Below are 21,795 nucleotides of genomic sequence, written 5' to 3'. Positions count from 1 at the left end.
AGCAATATAAAAATGATGAATTCATTACCTGAGGCACACCAATTTTTCTGCAAGCTTCTAGGAAATTCTCCACATTTCGTCTGCATTTTGCTATTGACAATTTAGGCTGCAAAGGAAGAAAAATGTGATTTACTAGCAAAATTTAAAAAATTTTGCTAATGTTAAAAATATTCTTGCCAGTTGCTTTATAAACTCAATGCTCTAGATCAGAGTTAGCAAACTTTTTCTTGAAGAGTCAAATAAATGTTAGTCTTGAGAGCCATAAGATCTGTTGCAACTACTCAATTCTGTTAATAGTCTGAAGGTAACATATAATATATAAGCAAGCGGGACTGTGTTCCAATAAAATTTTATTACAAAAAGAGGTGCTGGCCTTTGCCTTACCTCTCTAGCTACATCTCCTGCCTTTTGCATTCACATCTTGTGCAGGATCAATTCCAAACAAGTTAAATTCCTTGAATGTGCCATGATCTTCCTTATCTTTCAAATCTAGAAATACTATGTCAGAATTCCTACAATTTTACCTCTTCTGGAGGGCTTTCCTGAGTTCTTCAGGCAGAAATGAGCGGTCCGTTTTTTGTATTCCCATGTACACCTCTTACCTCTCTTCCAACATCACGCCCTCTGCTGTAAGTCATGGTCTACGTGCCCGTTTTCTTCTCTGGCAGAAGGGTAGGGAAGGCGGGGACTGCACTATTCATATTTGTATCTCTAGCATTCTGCACAACGCCTGCCATTGTACTTTATAAATGTCTGACGAGCAGCCAACATTTTTTAACATAATAAACTTACTACAGCTGGTGAGGGAACGTGAATACTCGGGACAGATCGAGGCCACACGTGATTGGCCAAATGGCAAAGAACAACACCATCGGTTAGAGCTGCTCCGAGATCACAAGGCAGAGATACTTTCAGACGGTACTCAATGTGCTAAAAGAACAGAAAACATGCAATGTATTAACTGAAGAGTGGCTGGCACATAGGACATAATGGAATTACAATGAATATATTTAATTAGAAATCAGGATAAAACACAAATAACTTAAGATTATAATCCCTATTTTATCCTTCTATCTAAGTCAATAAATTAGGATATCAATTACATCGATATGGCAGTCAGGGCATAGTGGTGCAAAATAAAACAATAGAAATTCATTTATAATTTTCTGATTAAAAAAACAACTAGCCCGAGCTGGTTTTGCTCAGTGGATAGAGCATCAGCCTGTGGACCAAAGGGTCCCGGGTTTTATTCCAATCAAGAAACATGCCTCAGTTACAGGCTCCTCCCGGCCTGGGCCCTGGTTGGGGTTCATGCAGGAGGCAACCAATTGATGTGTTTCTCTCACATTATATTTCTTTCCCTCTCTTTCACTCTCTTTAATAATCAATGGAATGCCAAAACCGGTTTGGCTCAGTGGATAGAGTGTCAGTCTGCAGACTCAGGAGCCCCGGGTTCGATTCCGGTCAAAGGCATGTACCTTGATTGTGGGCACATCCCAGTAGGGAGTGTGCAGGAGGCAGCTGGTTGATGTTTCTCTCATCGATGTTTCTAGCTTTCTATCCCTCTTCCTTCCTCTCTGTGAAAAATCAATAAAATATATATTTTTAAAAATCAATGGAAAAATATCCTCAAGTGAGGATTGAAAAAAACTAGATTGTCTTAGGGCTGGGGTGTTGATCTGTGAGTGCCTTGGGTGGGGCCTGGATGAGGCTGGTTGACCTATTTGGAAATGTCTTTTGTGTGAAATGTATCATTGGGCATGTGGTGGTATTATTGATATGAGAAAATGCTAAGTAACTGATTTACTATCTGAAAAGGGATTTACTATCGGGGAAAGGGAGGGAGGAAGAGACTGAACATAAACTGCGCCTATAAATGAGGACAATGGGAGATGGGGAGAGGGCGGAGGGTGGGGTGGGAACCTGGTGGAGGAGGGAAGAAATGAGGAACCTTTGTAACAATATGAACAATAAAGATTGATTTAAAAATAAATAAATAAATAAATAAATAAAAATAATAAAATAAAATAAAATAAAATGCTTCCTGAGCGTTGGGCACTAGTAGTAGAAAACAATGGCAACTATATTGTTGATTAAATTTTGTTGTATTGTTTAAATAAATTCGATTTAAAAAAGTAAAAAAAGAAAAAAACAAAACAAAACTAGATTGTCTCTTAACTCCAAAATAAAAAATAAATACTATAAATGATGTGTGATATGTATATGAGTACATACATATAAATTATTATTACTCTTATAAGAATTCTTTACATGAAGCAGAAAATATTTTTTAATGAGTAGGGCCGGATTTAAAGAATTGAGCTTTATAGAATAACCCATCTCATTTCCCTAGTAAACAGTTGAAAGAATTTTACTAGCAAAATTACTTTTACTTTCATCACACAATGGGTACTTCTTTACTCTGTTAAAAATTGTAAGTCACATAAACAATTGATTACAGGATTATAATGAAAAAGTGTAATTTCAAGGTACTGTACACACTTTCCGTAGCTGATCTATTGATTCCAGTTCTTCTTCTCTCTGCCTTGAATTCTGTCTTGTTATGGGATCTGTAGAATCCGTGGTAGGTTCAGAAGATGAAAGAAGGGTTGAACCATGACCTAAAAAACATTCATGTCATACAGAAAGGTGATTTGCCAATATTGGAAAAATAACCTGATCCACCTGTTCACAGTTTTCGTTCAAGTATAGCACTTTCTACTTCTGGATTAACTCTTTAAAAATTTATTATGCTAATTTTCAAATGCACAAAATCAAAGTGAGAATAGTATAAAAAATCAACAAATGTCCATTCCCATTTGGCTCAACTACTTTTGTTTAATCACATCCACTTCATAATGTTTTTATTGAAAAATAACACACATACAGAAAATTATACATAAATCATAAACGAACACCCAATGAATTATCTTCACAAAGTGGACACAACCAGGTAAATAAATGCAACATTACGAACACCCAGAAGCTCCTCTTAAGCTCTATCATCAGTATCCAAAGGTTATTTCTACCACCACAGGTTCCTACCACCTCTTCCTGAATCCTAACATCTCAATAGTTTCGTCCATATTTGAACTTTCTATGAATGAAATTATATTTATGTGTGCATGCTTTTGTGTCTTGTTTTAATAAACACTAAGAGATTAATCCATGTTGTATATGTTAATTTGATAATCTTCATTGCTTATATGGTATCCCACTGTATAGATATACCACAATTTTTAATCCATTCTATCATTGATAGACGTTAAGTTTGGGGCTATTATGAAAAATGTTGCTATGAATCTTTTTGTACATATCTTTTGGTATACATGTATAAATATTTCAGAAGGCAAATTTGCTAGTTATAGGCTATACAGATGTTCAACATTAGTAGATAATGTAAAAAGTTTTCCATACTAATTTATAATCTCATCAGCAGTATGTCTCTGGTTTAATTTTAAATCTCACTGCAAGTGCAACTATTAGTTACATTAAAAATATTTTTGGACTTGAAATGTTTGTTTTTAATTCCAGGTAGTAATTTCTTTTGGGACCAGGCAGAAATTTTTCATATTAACTAAAAACAAAAAAAAAACACACACACAAAAATTAGAAAAAAATTACAGATTCATTTATTTAAGCACATAGAAAGAAAAAATCTGTAAGAGAGCTCATTATAGAGAAGAGAAACATTCTCTAAAGCCCTAAAAAAGTATTTTATTTGTTCAAACACTATAACCTGCTTTTAGGTGGTATAAAGAAATTATCTTTAAAAAAACACACACAAAACTATTAGAGAGGGAAAGGGTGGGGATGGGAGAGGAAGGGAGAGAGGGGAGGAGTGGCAGAGAGAGAGAGAGAAAGAGAGAGAGAGAGAGAGAGAGAGAGAGAGAGAGAGAGAGAGAAAGAGAGAGAGAGGGAGGGAGGGAGGGAGGGAGGGAGGGAGGGAGGGAGAGGGAGGGAGGGAGGGAGGGAGGGAGGGAGGGAGGGAGGGAGGGAGGGAGGGAGGGAGGGAGAGGGAGGTATCAATTTGTTGTTCCACTTATTTATGCATTCACTGGTTGATTCTTGGATGTATACTGACTGACAGGGGAATGAATCTGCAACCTTGGTGTTTTGGGATGATGCTCTAACCAACTGAGTTCCCTGGCCAGGGCCAAGAAACTTTCTAATTAAAACAAATTCAGTCCCTGGCCAGTGTGGCTCAGTTGCCTGGAGTGTCAACCTGTACATCTAAAAGGCGGAGGGTTCAATTCCTGGTTGTGGCATATGCTGGGGTTGCACATTCAATCACCAGTTGATGCAAGTGCAGGATGCAACCAACTGATGGTTTTCTCTCACATCAATGTTTCTCTCTCTCTGTCTCTCCCTTCCTCTCTTGAAAAATCAATTTAAAAAAATTAAAAACAACAAGTTCAAACAAGAGTCTCCTGCTTTCATGTCTGTGAGATCACAGATAAATGCAGAATCCAAAGCTCTTGCCAAGGTGACAACTCAGGGTAGTTTAAAAGCATGTGACAGTACATGTCATTGTATGAAGCATTCCCTCCTCCCCCCTTAGTCACGACCTCCTACCTTTGTTTGTTTCTGCCCTGACACCTGCTCGGAAAAGGAAGCTTTCAGGACGCTGGGGCTGGTTTCTCTGGGTAGCAGCAGGAAAAGAATATGCAGGAGAATGATGAACTAAATCAGCACGGAAAGTAAATTGGATAAAAAGAGATGGAAAATCATTAAATATGTAACAGACGCATGTCACAAAAGTTCAATAAATGAAAAAAAATTAAATATGGCAATGATATAAAAGGATAATAATTTTGTTAGTACAAAATCTGGTACAGAAACGTAACCCTGACAGCAGGAAGGCAGCTTGTGTGTATTTTTAATTGTCGTGTTATTTTGGTATATCAGTAAAGGTAGACTGAATGTTAATATATTGAATATAGTCTCTTGCAAACCTGTAGCACTGCTAGCTCATGCTCATTTGTTCATACCAAATAGCTGAATAGTTGAACAACCAGTTGAATTAAAAAATTTAAAATGTACAGAAAGTTCCCAATATTGTGTCTGATTTCTCATCTCTAAGAGGTAATTTATCAGCCAGGTGGGTACTTTAAATATTGGGGATGGGGGCGGGGCACTTTGTAAAGTATGTAACTGTCTAACCTCTATGCTGTACCCCTGAAATTAACACAAAATAATACTGAATGCAAACTGTAATTGAAAAAAAGAATACTTTATGAGGAAAATCCTGGTAAAGAATTACAATCTTGATGTGATGAACTGCACCTGTGTGTCTATTACCTGTTTCTGTTGTAGGTGAACTTGATATAGCATTAGATCTGTCACCATTCTGTGGAGAAAAAGATATATCAATACTTATTATTCAAGAAGAGGTATTCTCCATATTTATGGGAACATTAGGATTATAAAAGAGAAAAAAAACCATGCAACTTTCCTTCAAAATTAAGTCTAGAAATGAAAATTTAGACTATTGATTTAATTTTATATGTTTTTTACACTTATAAAAATAGGTATTACACAAGATCTTAGCCAAAAGGTTAAGGATTATATATATATGTGTGTGATATATATGTATTTTTTTTAAGGCCAAATTTTTTATTTCTATAGAATACAAGGTTTATGTATTGCATTCTCTCAAGACAGTCCTATTATATAATAAGCCTTTCTTATAACTGAGAAAAGATAATAATTTATTGGGAAATGCACAGGAAATAATATCTTTTTAGTATTTTTCTGGTATAGTTTCTAAAGTATTCTTCCCTCTCCTCTGCAGAATAAAATTTAATGTGTTAAGTCAGAGTGATAAAAGTTTTTTACTTCAGTTAGGAAACAAGGTGTTTAAATATTACAGATAGCTGTATTTCTAGACTAGAATTTGAATCCAAGCTGTTTTTAATTCATTGAACAAAGGAACTATAAAAAGGAAGAAGAGGTAGGTGAATTACCTAAATAAAGAAAAATGTAGTTAAACTAATGGGTCTGAATAGTGCGGCTCAGTGGTTGAGAGTACCCGTAAACCATGAACCAAGAGATCACTGGTTCAATTCCCGGTCAGGGTATATGCCCAGGTTGTGGGTTCCCTCCCCAGTAGGGGTGTGTAGGTGGCAGCTGACTGATATTACTCTGTCATGGATGTTTCTATCTCTCCTCTCCCTTTCCCTTCTGCTCTCTCTCTCTCAAAAAAATAAATAAATAAATAAATAAAATAAATAAACACACACACACATATATTTATTTATATATATATATATATATATATATATATATATATATATATATCGATATATAAAGAAATGTTGGGCCCAACCAGGATGGCACAATGGTTGAGCTTCAACCCATGAATCAGGTCATGGTTCGATTCCTGGTCAGCACACATGCTCAGGGTTGCGAGCTCGATCCCTAGTAGGGGGCATGTAGGTGGGAGCAGATCAATGATTCTCTCTTAACATTGATATTTCTATCCCTCTTTCCCTTTCTCTTCCTCTCTCTGAAATCAATAAAAACATAAAAATTAAAAAAAGAAGTGTTGGCTGGATTAAAGATGTAGAAGAATAACAGGATACTAGAAAAATAATTTTTTAGACCTTGATATCTAATTATACTAAAAACTTTAAATATAACTTTACAATAACTATGACACATTTTGAACAGAATAACTTTAAAATACACATACATATCTGCTCCCATCCCTTCCCCCACCCTTTTTTGTTTCATTACTTCCAGAAATCTTTTTTTCTTTTTTTAATAGATTTTCACTGATTTCAGACAGGGAGAGGCAGAGAGAAACATCAATGATGAGATATAATCATTGATCAGCTGCCTCCTACACGACCCCTACTGGGGATTAAGCCGCAACCAGGGCATGTGCCCCTGGTGGGAATCAAACCCGGGACCCTTGAGCCCACAGACCGACACTGAGCCAAGCCAGCTAAGGCACTTCCAGAAATCTTTTATTTCTAATTGGAGTTGGGTTGAATGAAATGGAATTTTAACTGCTAAAATAAATACATAAATAGGGGCTATGCTGTTGAGTAAATTCTTAGACTGCTCTAAAAGACAATTTTGTGGTAACTATTCCTTGATCTGACACTTTTAGTCTGAGAACTAAGATTCAAAAAGCAAGCTGCATTCTTGAGTAAAGTAATATACAACATTCTCATTAGTGAAAAAGAGAACATGTTCAGTTTACAGATGGCAATAAACTAAATTTAGAATGTTGAGAAGAAATGGAATTTAAATAAATTTAACTTAAAATAACGAGGAACTACTAAAAGAAATTTATAGGCAAATGAGGCAAAAGCTGGATATCTTTATAAAGAAACAAAAGACTATCCTTATTTTTTAAAACTATGAGCTAGAAAGCTGATTAGCTAAAGACTTGTTCAAGGACCAATGGCACAAACAGAGAAATAAAAAAGGTAGAGATTATTCCATATATATATATAAATATATATCAATATATATATGTAAAAATGTTCAAAAAAATCAAAATTAAGTATTTTGGAAAACAAAAGATATAAGATGTAGAAATTGTAGCCGAAATCAGTTCGGCTCAGTGAATAGAGCGTCGGCCTGTGGACTGAAAGGTCCCAGGTTTGATTCCGGTCAAGGGCATGTATTGGTTCTGGACATATCCCCAGTCGGAGGTGTGCAGGAGGCAGCTGATCCAATGTTTCTCTCTCATCTATCTCCCTTCCTCTCTGTAAAAAATCAATAAAATATATATATATATATATTTAAAGATGTAAAAATTATCATTTAAATTGTCATTTAACTAAAACATTTGAGAATTATAACAGATACTGAGAAAATTAATATTGAAATGGAAAAGGCCAACCTAATGCTCTGTAAGAAGTGTGAAAAATCCTTGTCTTATGCTCAGCCCCAGGCGAGCTCTAATGAGAGAGATATTTGTACTGGAGACAGTGGAGCCAAAATGAAAGGCAGAGAACTTGTGAAAGTTCCTAAGGCTGGGGAAAGCATGTAAAAGGATCAGAGTTTATTTAAGGAAAAGACAAGGATGACATCATAATAATTTTCAAATATAAAGAATATTTGAACTACTAATGAAATGAAATGCTGAAGGGTATTCTCAAAGAAGAGGAAGAAGAAGAAAAAGGTAAAGGTAAAAACTATGAACAACAAAAAGACATCAAATACAATACCTACCAACAAGTGAATCTAAAAATCAAGTGAATAAAAAAATCTGAAGAACAGAATGGACTGATGAGTATAATAGAATCAGGGACATAGAAAGGGAGGGGACTGACAATTCTCAGGGGGAAGAGAGTCTGAGGGATGAGGAAAGAGATTGGACAAAAATCTTACACCTATGGATAAAGACAGTGGTGGGGGTTAAGGGAATGGGGTGGGGAGGGGAATCAGGTAGAGGGGAGCTATGGGGAGAGAAAAAAGAGGAACACCTGTAATAATCTGAACAACAAAGATTTATTTAAAAAAAAAAAAAAAAAAAGAACATTTGAAGACTGCTATTTACTAGAAAATCTCCACTCTGGAAAGAAATAAACATAAGCCACAGGAGGACAGATAGAAGTTAGAAAAAGAGAGGATCTTGACAGTAAGGATTATTAATCATCTCTATGTGTGATATGATAACAAAGATAGAATTACCATCCCTATGGGCCTTTAAAAAATAATATCCTACAGGTTTTTTATTTAGGTTTCCAGATTAGATGATCTCCTTCACAACTATTCCAAGTGTGCTGCTAAGCACAAAAGCAGCCACAGATAATATATAAGCAAATGGCAGTGGCCGAGTAGCTGCAAAACTATTTACCAAAACGGATCTCCTAGAGCCACGGTAGAGGGTTTTGGCAGTAATAGTTTGAGGTCTGGAACTCAAATTGCTTTGCATGTACAGTAGTATCAGAGTAAATCTGATATTACATATTAGTCAAAATAAAATAAGTCATGACAAAAGAAAAACTACTGATAAGAAAATGAGAACAGCCGAAGCCGGTTTGGCTCAGTGGTAGAGTGTCGGTCTGCGGACTGAAAGGTCCCAGGTTCGATTCCGGTCAAGGGCATGTACCTTGGTTGCGGGCACATCTCCGGAAGGGGGTGTGCAAGAGGCAGCTAGTTGATGTTTCTCTCTCATCAACGTTTCTAGCTCTCTATCTCTCTCTCTTTCTCTCTGTTAAAAATCAATAAAATATATTTTTTTAAAAATGAGAATGATATTTATAAAGAATTTATGACTGTTTCTGGTATGATAAAACTTCAAGTGAAATTAATGTTAAACTCAAATAGTTTAAGTACATTTCATGTAATCTTAGATGCCAGATTGCTTACTGTTAGAACAATCCATTGGAAAAGTTAAGATCTCAACACATACCACCCCACAAAGTTCCCGGTAAATTACAGTAACAAAAGATACCTTGAGGGGCTTGAAGGCAGAAGAGTGAGGCAGGGTACCAGCACAGCCCGCTTGCTTCAACCCTGACAGCAACTAAATTTCAAAAGAGAAAGAGAAGGCAGGATTTATGTTAGCAAAATGTTAGGCAGGCCCTGGCCAGTGTAGCTCATTTGGTTGGGCATCATCTGATGAACGAAAAGGTTGCTGGTCTGAATCCTGTCAGGGCACAGGCCCCAGCTACAGGCTAGATCCCCAGTGGGGGTAAGGGAGGTCATGCAGGAGGCAGCTAATCTATCGATGTCTTACTCTCACATCAATGTTTCTTTCTCTTCCTTCCCTTCTCTCTAAATATCAAACTTAAAAAAAAAAAAAAAAAAGAAAAAAAAAAGTCAGACAGGCAGGCAAGCAGAAAAGGAAAGATCATTTACAAACTTTCAAATGGTGTACTAAGATATTAGTAGTGCAGAAAGAATAAGGGTGGGGGTGGGGGGGAGTAACCCTATCTATATATATAAAAGCCTGCCCTAACTGGTTTGGCTCAGTGGATAGAGCATTGGCCTGCGAACTGAAGGGTCCCAGGTTTGATTCCGGTCAAGGGCATGTACCTTGGTTGTGGGCACATCCCCAGTAGGGGGTGTGCAGGAGGCAGATAATTGATGTTTCTCTCTCATCAATGTTTCAAACTATCTATCCCTCTCCCTTACTCTCTGTAAATAAAAATTTTAAAAAGCCTAAGCAACTGGCCGACTGACCAGTAGCTATGACACACACTGACCACTAGGGGACAGACTCTCACCGCAGGAGCAGAAACCCCAGGCATGGAAACATGGAACAGACTGATGAATCTCAGAAGGAAAGTGGGAAGGGGGAGGGCGGGAAGAAATTAACCAAAGACCTTATATGCATATTAGAGGCTCAGTGCACAAATTTATGCACCATTGGGGTCCCTCAGCCTGGCCTGCACCCTCTCCCAATCTGGGACACCTCAGGAGATTATCAGAGAGCTGGTTTCGACCCAATCCCTGCAGGCCAGGCGGAGGGACCCTGCCAGTGCATGAATCCATGTACTGGGCCTCTAGTTTAGAAATAAAACTGAGAACATCATGTGTGATTATTTTAGCAAAATAGCCTTAAAACTAATGAGTTCAGAGTGTTCCCATGACAGAAGAAAAAAAAAGTCCAGTCAAATAGGTCATTTTAATTGAGCAGAACCAGCATGAAAGAATATTTTTTCAAAATTAATCCAAATTAGATGTAATATATTTAATAGTTCTGATGTGAGAAGACAGAACATGAGAATTCTGCATCACACCTTAAGGATGAACCAGCATTTCATTTCTACCTATGAGCAAGTCCTTTTCTTTAAATCCTCTATTCACTCACCATCCTACATGTAACTAATTAGAGATAGTATTTATTGTACATAATTTTGATTACAGATAAAAGCTGCTCAAAACATAATTTTTTCATTTGGCGATGGATGGAAATCAAAGACAGCTTTCACAAAGGATGTTGTATAAGACAGTACCTATTAAAACAACAAAATGCCAAAGGCTTAATGATTTAAAGACTTTATTAGTTAAATAATTTTAAGAAATTTAAATTAGGAACATAAATATCTGAATCATAGGACAGATGAACAAGAACACATGCGGGTGTTTAGAAAATAAAGATGTGTAGATGGTCAATAAAATACAACTATTTTTTTAATATATATTTTATTGATTTTTTACAGAGAGGAAGAGAGAGGGATAGAGAGTTAGAAACATCGATGAGAGAGAATCATCGATCAGCTGCCTCTTGCACACCCCCTACTGGGGATGTGCCCGCAACCAACGTACATGCCTTTGATGGGAATTGAACCTGGGACCTTTCAGTCCGCAGGCTGACGCTCTATCCACTGAGCCAAACCGGTTTTGGCTAAAATACAACTATTTTTAATGAGAGTTAATAGCAATGTCTTCCCTCACCCCATCCCAAAGCATGTAGCATATACAATACAGCATAATCTATCTTAAGGCAGATAAAAGTGAAGAAATGTACCAAAGAACAACAGTAATACAATGTGTATACTTTACCTGTTGAGATTTCCTGGAACTCCTTATAATCAAATTGTTAGGTCTCATCAAATAAGTGAATCCATACCTCCTCCCCTGAGAAACTGATCTTTAGATAATTTCCCAACCGATATTCCCTTTCACTTAGACCAGCGTTTTTCAACCGCTGTTCCGCGGCACACTAGATGTTGCCTGGTGTGCCGTAAGTGCAGACAAGACAAGAACTTTATAATTTTTCACTATTTTGTTTACTTAATATTTCATAATAAAGTAATTATAAAATACTTTCTTTGTGTTTATTTGATTCCTATTCAAGAGAATTACTTTATATATAGTCAATATAGGCACAGAGTTAAATTTTTTAACGTTTTCTAATGGTGGTGTGCCTCGTGATTTTTTTCATGAAACAAGTGTGCCTTTGCCCAAAAAAGGTTGAAAAACACTGACTTAGACCACATTCCATTTGCTAAGACTAGTAACTTTATCTCTGACTTGCCCAGGATCTGGACCTCCCCAGGGAATCCCCAGCCAAAAAAGCCCACTTAGAGTCCTTAAAAACCTCTGTCTCCCCATCCCTAGGTTCTGGTGCCATTTTGGGGCTCAGCCATCTGGTTTCCAGATAACTTAATTCTATATAATAAAAGGCTAATGTGCAAATAGACTGGATGGCAGAACAACTGAACGACGAGTCACTATGACGTGCACTGACCACCAGAGAGTGTGTGCGGAACATGGCGGGTGCTGGAGCTGCCACTCACACCCGTTGTCAGTGTCCAGCGGCTGCAGGCCCCAAATGCTCAGCACCGTCAGCAGGTGTGAGTGGCAGCTGCCAGCCCCGATCTTCCCTTAGGACTTTTTCACCTCCCCTGCTCCTGAGGGGCAACGAGGGCAGCAGCTGCCACTAGCACCCACTGACGGCACCGGCCCCGCTTGCATCCACTGCTGGTGCCAGCACCAATTACTCCAGGCTGTCAGTGGGTCTGAGCAGTGCCCAGAGCCATTAGCCCGTGAGAGTGGCTGCAGCAGGAGTGGGGCTGCTGGCAGACAGAGGACCAAGGGGCAGCAGCAGGAGGGGCTAGGTGGGAGTGCAGAGGATGAGCTGAGATCTGCCCCTGTGCCCACTGCAGCCCACAATTCCTTTCAAGGTGCATGAACTTGTGCACTGGGCCCCTAGTAAATTTATAATTCTTTACCTCTTTTGGCATCATGCATACTTCCTTTGGTGACACTACCACAATGTACTAGAATTACTGTCAATTTCAAATATAAAAGGGCTAAAGCCATTATTTTTGGCAAAGAAGAAAAAAAGGAGTGGAAGGGATACAGATGCAGATGGGACACAGATGAAAGCAACAGAAACCTGAAGAGCAGCTCCAAGAGAATGTGAGTACAACTGACATTAAATATTACTAATACTTATCCCCAGTGGGGGGCATGCAGAAGGCAACAGATCAATGATTCTCTTTCATCACTGATGTTTCTTTCTCTCTCCTTCTTCTTTCCTCTATCAAATCAATTAAAAATAATGTATGTTAAAAATAATTTTAAAAAATAAAATGTGATTTTTTTTTTTTGTAGTGTTGGACACTATTTGGCACACAAAAATATGTGAGACATGGCTCTTGGCACCCTCCCCCCCCACCTTTTTAAACAAGAGAACAAATCCATTTTATTTATTTGCTCTTCAATAAGTTTAAATCCTTGAGGGGTACAGCATTACTCAGATTCTGTGTCCAATGGCCTTATTAGCAAGGAGATTACTTCAGAATTTAGATCCAACCATGACACTGTTTCCATGAGCACAAGTTAACTTTCCCCAGATTACTTTGGTTTTGTTCGGTTTGCCACCAGAAGTCACAGTGTGTTATTCCTTAGTTTGTACACATTAAGTATATCTCTTGCCTAGAGAGCATTCAGTTTCACCTCAAGCATAAACACCTTCAATTTCAAGAAGAGCTGTGTGGGCCCTCTGGTTCTGGAGACGCAACTGATGGCCAGCGAAATGGCCTTGAACCACAGTCTCCAGTCATGTTTATTGCTATGGAAGCCCTGTTCCAAGCAGGCCTCCTCAGGCTCCAAGATGGAAGAAAGAGTAAAGGCCATCTCATTATGGGAGACATGAATACTGATAACTAAAATACAAGTGTATGTATTTTGAAATGGCTAAAGGCCATTTCAAATTTCATGCTAAGGGGACTTGTATTGTTTCAAATCCCACTTTTTCCTTGACAAAAAAGTCTGGGCATTCAGATTTATCTTATCTAATAAAGAGGGAATATACTAAGTGATCATCACACCCTCACAAAGATGGCGGCACCTAGCAATAAGGAGGGAATATGCTAATTGACTGTCACACCCTCAAAGATGACAGCGTCCATAGCTACAAGATGGCAGTGCCCAGTCCCCTCAGTTCCGCCAGGGCGCCTGCCTCTGGAGTCCCCCCATCCCTACAGCCCCCCAGCCACCCAGGGCCGGCCCAAGGTGCAGGCAAGCCTTGGATGGTGGCTACCCAGCTGACACCTGAGGTGCAGACAAGCCTCAAATGGAGGCTGCCCAGCTGCCCAAGGCCAGCCCAAGACACAGGCAAGCCTTGGATGACGGCTGCCCAGTCACCCAGGGCCACCCAGGTAATCAGGGCTGGCCGAAGCTTGCACTGCCGGCAGTGGCAGCAGCAGAGGTGTGGTGGGGCGTCACCTTCCCCTGATCACTGGGTCACCTCCTGCCCCTGAGGACTCCTGGACTGTGAGAGACGGCAGAGAGGGCTGAGGGATCCCTATACTAGAGGCCCAGTGCACAAAATTTGTGCACGGGGGTGAAGGTGGGGAGGGATGTCCCTCAGCCCAGCCTGTACTCTCCCCAATCTGGGACCCCTTGAGGGATGTCTGACCACCTGTTTAGGCCAGATCCCACCGAGATTGGGCCTAAATGGGCAGTCAGACATCCCTCTCACAATCCAGGACTGCTGGCTGCTTCTGCCTAATCACCCCTAACCACTCCCCTGCCAGCCTAATCACCCCTAACCACTCCCCTGCCAGCCTGATCACCCCTAACCACTCCCCTGCCAGCCTAATCACCCCTAACCACTCCCCTGCCAGCCTGATTGACGCATAACTGTTCCCTTGCCAGCCTGGTTGTCCCAACTGTCCTCCCCTGTAGGCCTGTTCCCTCCCAACTCCCCTCCTTTGCTAGCCTGGTCCCCTCCACTGCCCTCCCCTGCAGGCTGGTCCCTCCAAACTGCCCCACCCCCCCGCAAACCTGGTCAGCCCTAACTGCCCTCCCCTGCGGGCTGCCCCCCCCCACCTGCCTTCCCCTGCTGGTCTGGTCCCCTCCAACTGCCCTCCTCTACTGGCCTTGTCTTCCCCAACTGCTCTCCCCTGCAGACCTGGTCTCTTCCAACTGCCCTCCTCTGCTGGCCCAGTAACCCCTAACTACCCTCTCTGCTTGCCTCATGGTCCATAACTGCCCTCCACTGCAGGCCTGGTTCCCCCAAATGCCCTCCTTTGCTGGCCTGGTCACCCCCAACTGCCCTCCCCTGCAGACCATCGTGTGGCGGCCATCTTGTGTCCACATGGGGACAGCCATTGTGTGTCTTGGAGTGACGGTCAATTTGCATATTACTCTTTTATTAGATAGAATATGTCCTTAAATCTCATCTCTGGTTTCCAAAATTATTTTCAATTATAGTGTGGGAGGCAATACAGCATGGTGTTTAATGCAGGTTCCCCAGTCAGCCAAATCTAGACTTAAATCCAGGCTGGCACTTTCTAGCTATGTTACCCTTGGCAAGTTACATTCTGGACAAGACACACCAGTGTCTGTGCTTCAGTAATCATTTGTAAAATGGTGATAAACTAACCTTAAGGTTGCTGTGAGGAGAAAATGAGATAATTCTGGTAAGCTGCCTGAACCATCAAAGGCTCTCAATATCTCTGCATTGATTTAAATTATTAGTTGTTTCTCATGTCAATAAATTTCCACTAAAACTCAGAAATTGTGGTTACATTTATCTATAAAACTGCCCAGTTAAAATGTGCTTTATTTCTCAAAGGAAATGATGACTGCAGAACACACAGAAATTTGGACAGACAATGGAAGTTAACATACTAGGACTCTCATGCTGAAGTATGCAGTTCATGCAATAGTATGCACAATGGCAGCAGTTACTAACACATAAGACAGGAGTTGACATACACAGCAGATTTTTGAACTGCCAGTTTTCAATACTACTGTGAAAAAATAACATAAAACATGATGTGAAAAGCAATATGTAAATGGTTAGAATTATCTTTCAAGGCTGATAAAAGTAAAACTTTCAATAAAGTTCTCATAATACACTGTATTTTGGCTGATGAAACAGGCAATAAAAGTAAACCAGTGTTAAAAAGGATCAGTAGATAGCATTCCAAGTTAATGTTTCCCTTGAATGGAAAAATGGGCATGGAGATGTAAGCAATTTTTTCAGGTTTGGGATTTTCAGTAGCTTAAGAGAAATGACAAAACAGAATGTTAAATACACAGCTGTATAATTAGCATCATAAAGAAACCCATTTAACACACAGGTGACTCATGAGTTAAATTAATTATTAATAAAATAAGTGCACCTGGAATTAGAAATGACATTTAAAAAACTCCCAACACACATACAAAGCCAATATGGTCCACAATGCAAATGGTTTACATTTGCAACATTAACCAAGATATTTTAATCATGGTTGCAGAACACTGGACCACTGGATAAATCATGAATAGTAATGTAGGAAAACAGTTCAAGCTATTTTGTAAAGCATTTAGTAATGATGCCCCATATGTTTTATGACATCGAGATTATTTCTGAATGAAAAATACAATCGCTATTCTCTAATCTCTAGACACAGCAATTTAAAACTCCATTTTGTGCAAGGCTCTTACCACTAACAAGGCACTATCATCAGTGTGTTGAGACCTTCTGGATGGGAAAGGACACTGGAGAGGTGGAAAAAATGAAGCAGTGTCAAAACATACTGCAAACAATGTCAAAACAAACTGTGCAAACAGATGACATATTTCACAAATACACAAGCAAAGAGCCATATTAAGACATAATTGTGAAGATGCTAACATATAGGACCGCATTCAATATCATTTTGATTCACATACCATAAGAGCTAATAAGTTGGTTTTGAGTAATGATTCTCTTCCAAAGAGGTTAAATAACTTCAAATATGATCATATTTGCCTATAAACTTTCTAAAGCAAAGAGGGAACAGGGATTATTCTTTGTTCACAGAAGAGAAAGCTGAAGTACAGATGGTGCAGTAACATGAAGAATTTGTCAGTTAGTGAGCCAGTAACAAAACAAAAAAAACCAATCAACCCAAGAGTCATGATTTCTAGTTTAGGTATCTCTTTATTACCTTTCTCAGACAAAACAAAAGTATAATTGAAAATTTTAGAACTGTTATTTTCCTGAAAAGCTTTAATTTTTAGATAATGAATTCTCTAGAAAGACCATCAAGAAGGAAATGTAGGGGGGGAAACGAAGTGTTAACTTATGTGAACAAGTGTACAAGTATGATAAATAACATACATGCTTAGGAAATGAGCAATGAGGTTGAAAATACTATGTAGTCTTTTTTGTTTAATACTGACACCAGTCAGCCATGCCTGATCCCCCTCTGGGACTCTCACTATGTGACATGCTTGGTGGATGAGGAAGATGATCCCTCTGGTGGGGATAGGGAAGGAAATAAATAATCTCCAGATGGATGTGTATACTTTTAAAACCCTCTGATCTACAGATTCTGATAAACTCCCTGGCTTGTGTCTTCTTCCATCCAATAAAAAGAATTTTGTGAGGGGAAAAGGGAAAATACCAATATTTTGATCACTGAAAGCACATGTCAAAACATTTCATTTCCATTGCAATAAAAAAATCCAAAATAAAGGTGATTATAAAGACTTACCTCGCCATCTAAGGAGTGTTGCTGTTTTTGTGGACTGTGTGAGGTTTTCTGCTACAGACCCCCCATCCCCAAAAAAGGGAAATTGGTTAGAAGCTGAAACACTAGAAATGATAAATGCTATTTACTAAAATAATCATATTCGGTATTTCTTATGTATAACATTTTTCTAGATTTACTGGTTAGAAGATATTGTTCTTTCCCTGAAATAGCTTACAATTGAAATGAGGAAAGGCAATAAAATAACAAACAGTATTTTCATGTCTATAAACATCTATATATAGAAAATTTTATAACTATGTTTTTTATATACACATGCATACAAACATTCACAAAGTAGTGATCTCTCACTACATTTTCATACTGAAATCATTCTCTTTCTCTAATGGCTTAGATATCACTCTAAGGCTAACAGCTTGAGCTCTCAACCATCAGCAAATTTCACATTTGCATTTCAACCGCCTGAGGATACAATTCTACCTGGAAACTGCACTCTCACTTCATGCTCAATACATCCAGAAACAAACTCACAATTTTCCAAACTAACCGACTCTTTTTCCCAATTTGCTAATTTCTGTTATTATGTCAAATAAAAACATATAACATCTGTATAGCCAGTGCTTTACAATGTGTTCTTATGTACAGTATCTCTCAAGTGATTCTTCTTTTTACTTTGTGAAATAAACAAACATCATAATCATTTAGAGATGAGAAAATTGAGAATGAGAGAGGTTATGTGACATATGCAAGGCTGTAAAGTTTTAAGTGGCATAACAGATTTGCATTTATGTCTTCTGACTCCAAATCCTACATTCTTTTCCCAATGCTAGACTCGTATTAAAACCATCATTTTTAGCCTCAAATTCTTGCTTTGGGATTCCCTCCCCTACTCATCTAAACTAATAAAAGAATAAGATGCAAACTGACCATACCTTTGCAATGCCCACTAGCCAATCAGGACTGAGTATGCAAATCAACCCAACAAAGATAGCAGGTTAATTTGCAAATACAGGCGGAGGGGGGATACAGAAGGGTGGAAGGTTTGTGTTGTTGCCATGGCAATGGCGCAGGCATTTTGCACCGTCCCAGCTGCTCTGGGACTCTGGGCAGCATGGGAAGAAGGAAAGGCGGCTCTGGCGAGAGCAAAGGCGGTGCCGGCAGCCAGGGGAAGGAAGGCCCATTCTTGCATGAATCTTCATGCATCAGGCCTCTAGTTTATGTATAAGATATAATAATGCTTTTCTTGAAATCTCTCTTATAATATTTAAAATCTACTGTGATGGTAGGGTGTGTAATGCTCACCATCATAGTACAAGTATTAGATGTATCCATAATTCTGAAATAGTTAATATTTAACAGTTCAATGTTACATGTATAAGGAAACTAAAGGCACAAAATAGTTCAGTAACTTTCCAAAGGCAAGCATAGCCTGGCCAGTGTGGCTCAGTTGGTTGAGTGCTGTCCCATGCACCAAGAGGTCACAAGTTCGATTTCCAGTCAGGGCACATGCCCAGGTTACAGACTCGATCCCCAGGAGGGAGTGTGCAGGAGGCTGCCCATGGATGTTTTGCTCTCACAGTGATGTTTCTCTCTCAAAATTAATTTAAAAATATCAAAAATAATGCATAGAACAGCACTCAGGACATAGTATGAGTTAGCCATTATTGTGGTCATAGAGTAGGGTTTGGAATCAGTCTGTCTTTTTTTTTTTTAAAGAAACTCTTTCTTTTTTAAAAAGGCCTGTGAATCTCTTAAATTTTTGGTATTAGGAAAAGTGAGAAAATTAGAGATAGGTTAGATAACAACAGTTAATATTTGCAAGGCTCTTTCATTTTCATAACTAATGCACTAAAAATTGAGAGAATGGCAGCTAGATAATAAAGTGATTGGTAATTAAGAGGAAGAGACTGCTGTTTGAAGAGCAAGATCACAACTTCTAATTGCCTTCAGGCCTATCTACACGAGGACAATTAATCTAATCACAAATAGGAAAAAATTACACCAGTAGTATTTACTCAATATTCCTTATATGAGGAAAAAAAGCCAACCATTTAATTAAGATAATAAAAACTGATAGCTTCAGCAAAACAAATAAACACTTCTAAGAAACTTTAGGAATATCATCCAATGAAATTCAAAGGACTCACTTTGACAAAGTCCAGGACAGCATCTCTCTGAATCTGCTTGGTCCTTATTTTCTCCTCCTCATACTGTAGGGCAGCAAGCTGTGCCTCTCTCCTAGTGCACTCTACTAAGTGTTCTGTTCTCTGATGACGTTCTAAGTCTGTATGTGATAGCTGGAACAAAAATCAGTTTGCATATGCAAGTGGGAATAAAGACTAACTTATCCATTTAGAGAACTACTGACCCAACTTCAACTTTGCTATTTTTCTCTCTCATTTTTGCACTGTGTACTACTAGAGGCCCGGTGCACTGACCACGGGGGGCAACTCCTGCACTGAACGTCTGCCCCTGGTGGTCAGTGCACATCATAATGACCGGTTGTTCCACTATTTGGTCTATTTGCATTTTAGCCTTTTATTATCTATACTAGAGGACCAACGCATGAAGATTCGTGCAAGAACGGGCCTTCGTTGCCCTGGCTGCGGGTACCGCCTTCGCTTGGGCCAGAGCTGCCTTTCCGCCTCCCACACTGCCCAGAGTCCTGGAGTGGTTGGGGCAGTGCAGAATGCCTGCATCCTGCCCCTCCCCGGCCACTCAGCGCCATCTTTGTTGGGTTAATTTGCATACTCACTCTTGATTGGCTGGTGGGTCACAAAGGTATGGTCAATTTGCATCTTACTCCTTTATTTCTTTTAATAAAGTACTGGTGCACAAAATTTGTGCATGAGGGGGTGGGAGGGTTGGACTGTTCCTTAGCCTAGCCTGCAACCTCTCCACTCTGGGGCCCCTCTCACAATCCAGAACTGTTGGCTCCCAACTGCTCACCTGTCTGCCTTCCTGATTGCCCCTAACGGCTTCTGCCTGCCAGTCTAAACACCCCCTAACCAATCCCCTGCCAGGCTGATGGATGTCTAATTGCTCCCCTACCAGTCTGTTTGCCCCTAAATGCTCTCCCCTTCAGGCCTGGTAACCCCCAACTGCCCTACCCTGTAGGCCTGGTCCCTCCCAACTGCTCTCCCCTGCAGGCCTGGTCCCCCCTAACTGCTCTCCCCTGCAGGTCTGGGCCCCCCTCCCCCAACTGCCCTTCCCTGTAGGCCTGATCACCCTAACTGCTCTCCCCTACAGGCTTGATCGCTCCCAACTGTCCTCCCTTGCAGGCCTGGTCCCTCCCAACTGCTGTCCCCTGCTGGCCTGATTGCCCACAACTGCCCTCCCATGCAGGTCTGGTACCTATCAACTGCCCTCCCCTGCTGGCCTCCTTGTGGTGGCCATCATGTGTCCACATGGGTGCAGGATCTTTGCCCACATGGGGGCAGCCATCTTGTGTGTTGGAGTGATGGTCAATTTACATCTTACTCTTTTATTAGATAGAATAGAGGGCTGGTGCATGGATGGGGATTAGCTGATTTGCCCTGAAGTGTGTCCTGAATTAGGGTGGGGTTCCCTTTGGGGTTTGGGGCAGCCTAGGCGAGGGGCCTGTGGTGGTTTGCAGGCCGACCCTCTCCCTCCCCCCCATATCTGGAATTTATTAATCTTCTACAGTTGAAACTTTGTAGCCTGGAGTGGAGGCCTAGGCTGGCCAGGGCTGCAGAAGCTTGGTTTCCTCCACTGACAGGGGCAACCCTAGCCTCCTGCTCTTACAGATCCACGGCTGCCACCATTTCTGTTGGGATTTATTTGCCTTCTATAATTTACACTTTGTAGCACCGAATGGAGGTCTAGGCCGACAAGGTCAGGTGGAAAGGTTGGCTTCCTCCATTGCTGGGGAAACCCAAACCTCCCTCCTGTTCTCTGTGGCTGCAGCCATCTTATTACAATAGGTTTATTTGCATATTTGCTCCTGATTGGTTCATAGGCGTGGCTTGTGGCTATGACAGAAGTATGGTCAATTTGCATATTATACTTTTATTAGATAGGATTAGTATATACTAGAGGCCTGGTGCATGAAATTCACACAGCCCAGCCTGCACACTCCAATCTGGACATCCCTCTCACAATCCTGGACCAATTGCTCCTACTTGCTCACCTGCCTGCCTGGTTGCCCCTAACTGTCCCCCACTGCTGACCTGGTCACCGCTCTCTGCCCCCACTTGGCGGCCTGGTCACCCTCAACTGCCCCCTCCTTGCCACCCTGGTCACTCCTAACTGCTCCCCCTCTGCCTGCCTGCTCACCCCTCACTGCGCTCCCTGCCAGCCTGGTCGCCCCACACAGCCTGTTTGTTTAATCATTTGGTTGTTCCTCACTAACCCCCCTGCATGCCTGGTGATAGTCAGCCAT

General features: G+C 40.2%; 1 protein-coding gene across 24 annotated transcripts in view; it reads right to left on the bottom strand.

Moving 5' to 3' along the window:
- The window catches only part of LRCH3 (leucine rich repeats and calponin homology domain containing 3), a 104,846-nt gene that overhangs the window by 9,315 nt on the left and 73,736 nt on the right, over positions 1–21,795 (bottom strand). For 6 of the 24 annotated variants that reach the window (XM_036447048.2, XM_036447056.2, XM_045583891.1 and 3 more), the window contains exons 12-20: positions 19,541–19,690; positions 17,397–17,447; positions 16,363–16,416; positions 9,419–9,490; positions 5,302–5,350; positions 4,576–4,683; positions 2,503–2,621; positions 793–930; positions 29–106 (exon numbers count right to left, since the gene is read on the bottom strand). In XM_036447048.2, the coding sequence (XP_036302941.1) occupies positions 29–106; positions 793–930; positions 2,503–2,621; positions 4,576–4,683; positions 5,302–5,350; positions 9,419–9,490; positions 16,363–16,416; positions 17,397–17,447; positions 19,541–19,690 (819 nt within the window). The remainder of the gene's footprint in view (positions 1–28; positions 107–792; positions 931–2,502; positions 2,622–4,575; positions 4,684–5,301; positions 5,351–9,418; positions 9,491–16,362; positions 16,417–17,396; positions 17,448–19,540; positions 19,691–21,795) is intronic. The other 18 variants (XM_045583909.1, XM_045583901.1, XM_045583906.1 and 15 more) reach the window with 15 other exon arrangements.

The sequence above is a fragment of the Pipistrellus kuhlii genome, unplaced genomic scaffold (assembly GCF_014108245.1).
Source record: "Pipistrellus kuhlii isolate mPipKuh1 unplaced genomic scaffold, mPipKuh1.p scaffold_m20_p_2, whole genome shotgun sequence".
NCBI lineage: Eukaryota > Metazoa > Chordata > Mammalia > Chiroptera > Vespertilionidae > Pipistrellus > Pipistrellus kuhlii.
The sequence above is the reverse complement of the archived record's forward strand: the minus strand, read 5'-3'. Positions and strand labels throughout refer to the sequence as shown.